The sequence below is a fragment of the Benincasa hispida genome, chromosome 1 (genome assembly GCF_027475165.1).
Source record: "Benincasa hispida cultivar pf3 chromosome 1, pf3_genome.v1.1, whole genome shotgun sequence".
NCBI lineage: Eukaryota > Viridiplantae > Streptophyta > Magnoliopsida > Cucurbitales > Cucurbitaceae > Benincasa > Benincasa hispida.
In genome coordinates, this window is record NC_143478.1 from 10,657,696 (window position 1) to 10,663,746 (window position 6,051).

At 27.9% G+C, this 6,051-nt stretch overlaps 1 protein-coding gene across 2 annotated transcripts; it reads left to right on the plus strand.

Moving 5' to 3' along the window:
- The first annotated feature begins 1,797 nt into the window (after window positions 1-1,797).
- LOC120090314 (protein TILLER ANGLE CONTROL 1-like) lies at window positions 1,798-5,539 on the plus strand. Of its 2 annotated transcripts, XM_039047899.2 has the most exons (5): window positions 1,798-1,861; window positions 1,934-1,981; window positions 2,831-3,405; window positions 3,868-3,982; window positions 5,267-5,539. In XM_039047899.2, the coding sequence occupies exons 2-5, from the start codon at window positions 1,936-1,938 to the stop codon at window positions 5,278-5,280; spliced, it is 750 nt and encodes a 249-aa protein (XP_038903827.1). In that variant the 5' UTR covers window positions 1,798-1,861; window positions 1,934-1,935; the 3' UTR covers window positions 5,281-5,539. The 2 variants fall into 2 exon arrangements, with proteins under 2 accessions (XP_038903827.1, XP_038903821.1); XM_039047893.2 differs by having other exon boundaries at window positions 1,819-1,981.
- Window positions 5,540-6,051: the final 512 nt, after the last annotated feature.

Genomic DNA, 6,051 nt, shown 5'->3' on the forward strand with positions numbered 1-6,051 from the left:
TAGCATGTTCATGGCTTCCAACTTAATTTTAGATAATGGCAATGCAAATTGAATATATAGAGAATTTAATTTTATATGATGGCAATGCAATCTGGTCATAAAAGATTTCAACTTTCATCATATATCGAAGAGGTGGCAAAGTATTTGTAAATCTATGGCCAAGTGTCTATAAGAATTTGAGAGTGGGGAATTGTGGACAGAAAGGTACCCTTTCCTCTTAATTTTATTATTATTGTTATTATTAATATTATTTATCCAAAGACTTTTTTCAGGTTCTTTATATCCTCTCCAAAAGCTTAATCATGTGCACTATCATTCATGCATACACGAAACTAATTAATTTCCCCTTTTTCTTATTTGTTCCATAATTATACTCAAATTCATAACTAAAGTCATCTCACTTAATAAAAAAAAATGGATAAATTCTCAATTGATGGCAAAGTACAGTAGATTGATTTAGGTGAATCTATGTCTAAAATGAATAATACCTTCTAATGATATAGAAGAGATTCACTCTTCGATAATAATAAATCATAAAAATTTTAAGTTGTCGAGTTACCATCACTTTAATTATATCAATGATTTTAATACTCTCTCTCACCGAATACTTTATACTCAACAACTCTCTACATTCAATATTTTTAACATTCCTCTTTTCTTATGAGTTTGAGAATTTATAGAAGACCCAACATATAAAAATCAATATTAATTGGAGAAAGAAACGATGACATTATAGACATTCAAATTTTGAACAAGTGTCATTGTCCTAATTATCCTATAGTGTTGAAACTATAGAAGAAAGTCCTCCACTTGGCTGCCATAGAGAGACATTTCCTTTAGTTTTGAAGAGAAGGATCAGGGGCCTTTTCTTTTCCACTTTTTATACAGCTTTCTTTCATAAAAGATAGGACCCAGAAAGGTGAGAGATTTTGAAAAAAAAGCAAGCAAGCAATGGGTGGGGTTTTCGGCTTTCCAAGCAAACTAGGAAAACCACTGTTTTTCATTTCATTCTTCTGTTGCTCTATTTTACCATAGTACTTATTCCTTTTTCTTCATATCCTTTTTAATTTCTTCATGTGGTTTGTCTTTTTTTTTTCTTATTGTTTGAAATTAAAGTTAAAAGACATGAAATATCATGGAAAATACCATTAAAAAAAACCTAGCCCTGGACAAGTGGCATAGATAATTTTAGAGGAAAAAAAGTAATAGCAGACCGTAGGAGAAAATGAAGGAAATCAGGACCGCAAACCCATGTGGAATCAAAAAGTCTACAACTTTCCTTCATACGACAAGGACTTTCAGCCTCATTTTAACTCAATTTGTTGTGGCTGTAAAATTTTCTTTGTAAATAACTTATAAGTTAGGGACCATACGAGAAAATGAAGAAGAGGACCACGAACACAATTATTTGAATTCAATATCGTCCGACGATTCTGATACTCAAACTTCAACTAAAGAATGATAATAAAATCAAGATAACAAAAGAAAGGCATATTTATATTGATTTCTTACTCTTTAGCATAAATTTTTAGGTTGCTTGGTGAACTGACATAGTATACTAGATCAGAAAGGTCATGTGTTTGAATTCTTTTAATGTCACTTCCTCTCTCAATTAATATCGGTTTCCACCCCTATGATTGTGTCATGGTACTGCTCAATTCACTGAAAATGAACCCAGTGATAAAACAACATTACCATAGTTAGATATGTGATTTGTTTGGATAGGCCCCATTGCCCTTTTTCAGGGAGTCTTCTTCACCATTTAAATCTCCACTTCCTCTTGTATATATATATATAGCTCACTAACTCCACTTTTGGTATCACTTCAAAAAATTTTGAGGTTTTGCACAAATTTTCCAAGGTGGCCACTTTCTAATTTATTTTGCTTTGAATTTTGTTAAAGTATAATATAACTTTCTCATCTCTCTCACAGCCATGTTCAACTGGGTTCACACCAAGTTCCACTACAACCCTCTTAAAGGTTTGATTGTTAACCATTATTACATTTCTAACATCTTTTCATCACTGTATAACTTCAAGTATATTATGTATTCAAATCCATATAAAAATTAATGTGGCATAGTTTAGTTCTTGAAGTTAAAGAAGTGCATTGAACTTTAAAAGCTTTAAAGTAGGATTTTAGACTTTCAACTTAATAGTCTGTCTAATAGAATCATTAAGTTTCGTGGAAAAGAGTATATGCCAATTATTACTAAGTTAAGCTAACTTTGATTTGAAGTTTTCAGTTATTATATCTAATAATTTTTTAACTTAAAAATCATTTTAATTCTTTAACTCTCTTAAAAGTAATAATTAGTTCATAATGTTTAGTTAGTAGTGATTTTAATTTCTATATTTACACTTTTGTAACAATTTTAGTTCACGAAGTTCAATATGTAACGATTTAGTTTTTATCATGAATCTTAGTTAAGATTTATTGAAACGATTTCTTGCATAAATAAATCAATAAATTAATTATAAGGCTAGCATGTTTATAAATTATAATTCTTGATAGTCAATAAGAGTGTAGCTCAACTGATATAGTATTCATACTATCGAACTTGAGGTTTGAGGTTCGATTCTCTCCACCCACACTTTAATTACAATACCTTTAAAAAAAAAATTATAGCTCTTGATCATTAAATAACAAACATTGACGTTATAATTGTGTTGTAAATTTTGTCATAGGAATTAATTTATCACAATTTTGAAAATACATATGCTAAATTATTACAGTAAAGAAATAAACTAAAATTGTAAAAATATTTTTGCTTAACTGGATTAAATTTCACTCCCTAATCTATTAGCTTAAATTTGTATAATCACACAGGTGGAAATGCGTCAAGAAAGAAGGGTGAATCTATCAGGAAGGGGATAAAAACACAAGGATTATTAGGAAAACAAGTTGATGAATTTGTTGATGATTGGAAGATCAATAATGGCCGCCGTCTTACCATTTTGTTTATGGGGTTTGAGAAATCATCAAAACCCAGAAATTATTTCAATTTGAGGAAGGAGGGAAAGAGAGATAATGACGAAGATGATATTATTATTGTTGATAATGATGTGGACGAGGAAGATGATATTGATGAGTTGACCCCATTAATGGCGACGACATTTCAGACCAACTTCGACAACAATAATGGTGAGTTTTGTACGGAATTTGAGAAGTCCCAAGTTGTTGTGGCTATTCAACGACATGTCGCTCAAAGAATCCGCCGTAGAGTCACGCTGGCAGACCTGTTCATGGAGGATGCCCATGGGAACAAGCCAAAGCCGGCGCCGGAAAATGGGCAGGAGCCAGATTTTCGGAAGAAATTACCGGAAGTTGAAACGAACATCGACAGCTGCTTTTCCGAGAAGCCCAAAGTGGGGCCGGAGCCACCTGCGAGAAACCTCCGGCGAGTAAGCACCGCCCATCTCACAATAATTCTTATTCTAAATTTTTAAAAACATTTATTCTAGTCCCTCTAATTTTAAAAAAGTGTTTATTTTGGTCTTTATTATTAAAATTCAGTTAACTCTTAAACAAAATGATAAAATAATTTATATTTTTGAATGACCAGATTATCAAATAAGTTAGTCGTACAAAAAGCTATTGGATTTCAATTTTAAATGAGGTAGTAAAATAATTTTCTATAGAACTTAAAAGTCATTTTTTATTCAAGATTTTAGTTACTTTATCATGTTAGTTGACTTTTTACTTCACCTGTATTTTACTCAACACATGCTAGACGTAATTTTATTAAAGAATTAACAAAAATTTTAATAGTAAGACAGTTTTAATAATAGAACCAAAATAAGTACTTTTTAAAAATTTAAAGATTAAAACGATGGTTTTTAAAGTTTCTTTTGATCAAATTATAGGTAATGGGGAAGATGATGAAGAAAAAAATGCATGCAAAGGTTCACAACGAGCAGCTACTTGGTGAAAATAAATTATATGGAAAGGTCATTGATCCAACCTCTCTTCCTATTCCAGGTATAATTATATTTGTTCATATAAATGCTACTGTCACATATTTACTCTTTCTAATAAATGAAAGGTAAAGATGTGTGTATTTTCAATAAATTTTAAGATTAATCTTCATTATTAGTTTGAGATTTTTTTAGAGAAATTATTTCAAATATAGAAAATGAACAAAAATATTTACAAAATGTAACAAAATTTCAGAATCGATTAATGATAGACACTAATAGAAGTCTTGATAGAAGTCTATTAATATCTATCATTAATAGATTCGGTAATTTTACTGTATTTTATAAATGTTTTGGTGCATTTTCTATATTAGAAAACAACCATTTTTTAATGAAATTTTATAAAATGAAAAATAAGATTAAAATATCATTTTGTTATGCGTACTTTGAAACTTGTTTAATTTTAGTTTATATACATTTAAATATCTAATTTTTTTTTCTTTGTACATTCAATAAAAATTAATTTTGAAATACTGAATTTAAGATTTATTAAAAGTACTAAGGACCAAAATTAAACCTTTAGAGATTAAAATGAAATAAACCTCGGTATTTTTAATGTAAACATAATATTTTTCATTTACAAGAATATACAATGTGAACATCTTTTCAGAATTTTAAAGAGATAATGATCATAGTTAAAAGGTATATGCATAAACTATTTGAATTAATATGAAGGTTGGCATTCTTCAAATAAAAAATAGGTTGATATTCTTTTTTTAAAAAAAAAAATCAACTTACTTCTACTTCCAATTTTTTTTCTTAGTTATTTACTTCTTACCAATGGTTTTAAAAACGAAGCCAAAATTTGAAAACTAAAAAAATAGCCACCAAAAACTTATTATTTTTTTATTTTTAGAATTTGGCTAAGAATTCAACGATTGCACTTACTAAACATGCAAATCATTGCAAAAAAAAAAAGAAGAAAAATAGGCTTAATTTTCAAAAACTAAAACAAAAAATGAAATGGTTACTAAATGAAATCTAAATAAAATAGTTTTTCAAAACATGTTCTTATTTTGTTCTTGCTTTTACCATTTGATTAAAAATTTGAGTATTTTTTTTAAGATAAATGAAAATCATAATAAAAAAAAATGGTGGGGGAAGCAAACATAAATTTTAGAAAAATATAAATAAAATAAATATATATAATAACTTGTCAAATTTGCAATTTGTACTGTCAACTTTGATATGTATACGTATATATATTTGAAAATATTAATATCTAATTATTTACACATAATAAAATATCAATATATAATAATACTTTTACCTGTTTATTTGGTTGCAGCTGCCTGTGCTTGAGATCCATTATTTGCCACCAATGGAATTTCCTAGAATTGTTGTTGAATCTTATAGAATGAATTTACTTTATTGTTTTCTTTTCTAATTTCCAAGGATGTAAATGTGCCATGTCAAAGCCATCTTCTCTTTTCTTAAGCTTTGATGTATCATTATGGTCTTTTTTTCCCTTTTCTTTTTTCTTTCTTTTTTTATTTCTTGATTTGGTGAAAGTTTGGTGGTACCCACATTGAATGGATTACATGATCGAATTTGACTAAAATATAACTGGTTGATATGTTAAGTTGTGTTCAAATTTAAAACGCTTTTTTATGATTTGTTTATGTATATCAAACAATTCAAATATAAATAAATAAATAAGACGCTTAATAACATAGTTTGATCAAGCACCAAGATATAATCAACTAAGTAAAACTAATTGATGTGTTATTTGCATTTAATTTTATAAAGTTCAATTGCTTGAAGAAGTTCAAGAACAATGGAGTTATATTAATATTGAACTTTATTCCCCCCTAAAGAGTTAATTCGAAGGATAATCTTGAAATTGTTGAAATTAATTAGGAATCTATTACGTTCTTAACCAACTAATAAACTATTTAAAATTTACACTAATATTTTAACGGGCATCTAGTATAGAATCTTCATTTATTTTAGATGATCAAACATTTTTTCTAAAATTAAAAATCTAATAAATGAAAAGTATTTTAAATAATTTAAAGAAAATATTAATTTACACCCCTAAATTTTGGGTGTTGGTCAATTTTCTTAATTTTG

Excerpts from the sequence above, each read along its gene's own strand:
- LOC120090314 (XM_039047899.2), top strand. The coding sequence starts at position 1,936 with ATGTTCAACTGGGTTCACACCAAGTTCCACTACAACCCTCTTAAAG. Across the intron at positions 1,982-2,830 it reads CCACTACAACCCTCTTAAAG|GTGGAAATGCGTCAAGAAAG; the intron begins GTTTGATTGTTA and ends ATAATCACACAG. Across the intron at positions 3,406-3,867 it reads CTGCGAGAAACCTCCGGCGA|GTAATGGGGAAGATGATGAA; the intron begins GTAAGCACCGCC and ends ATCAAATTATAG.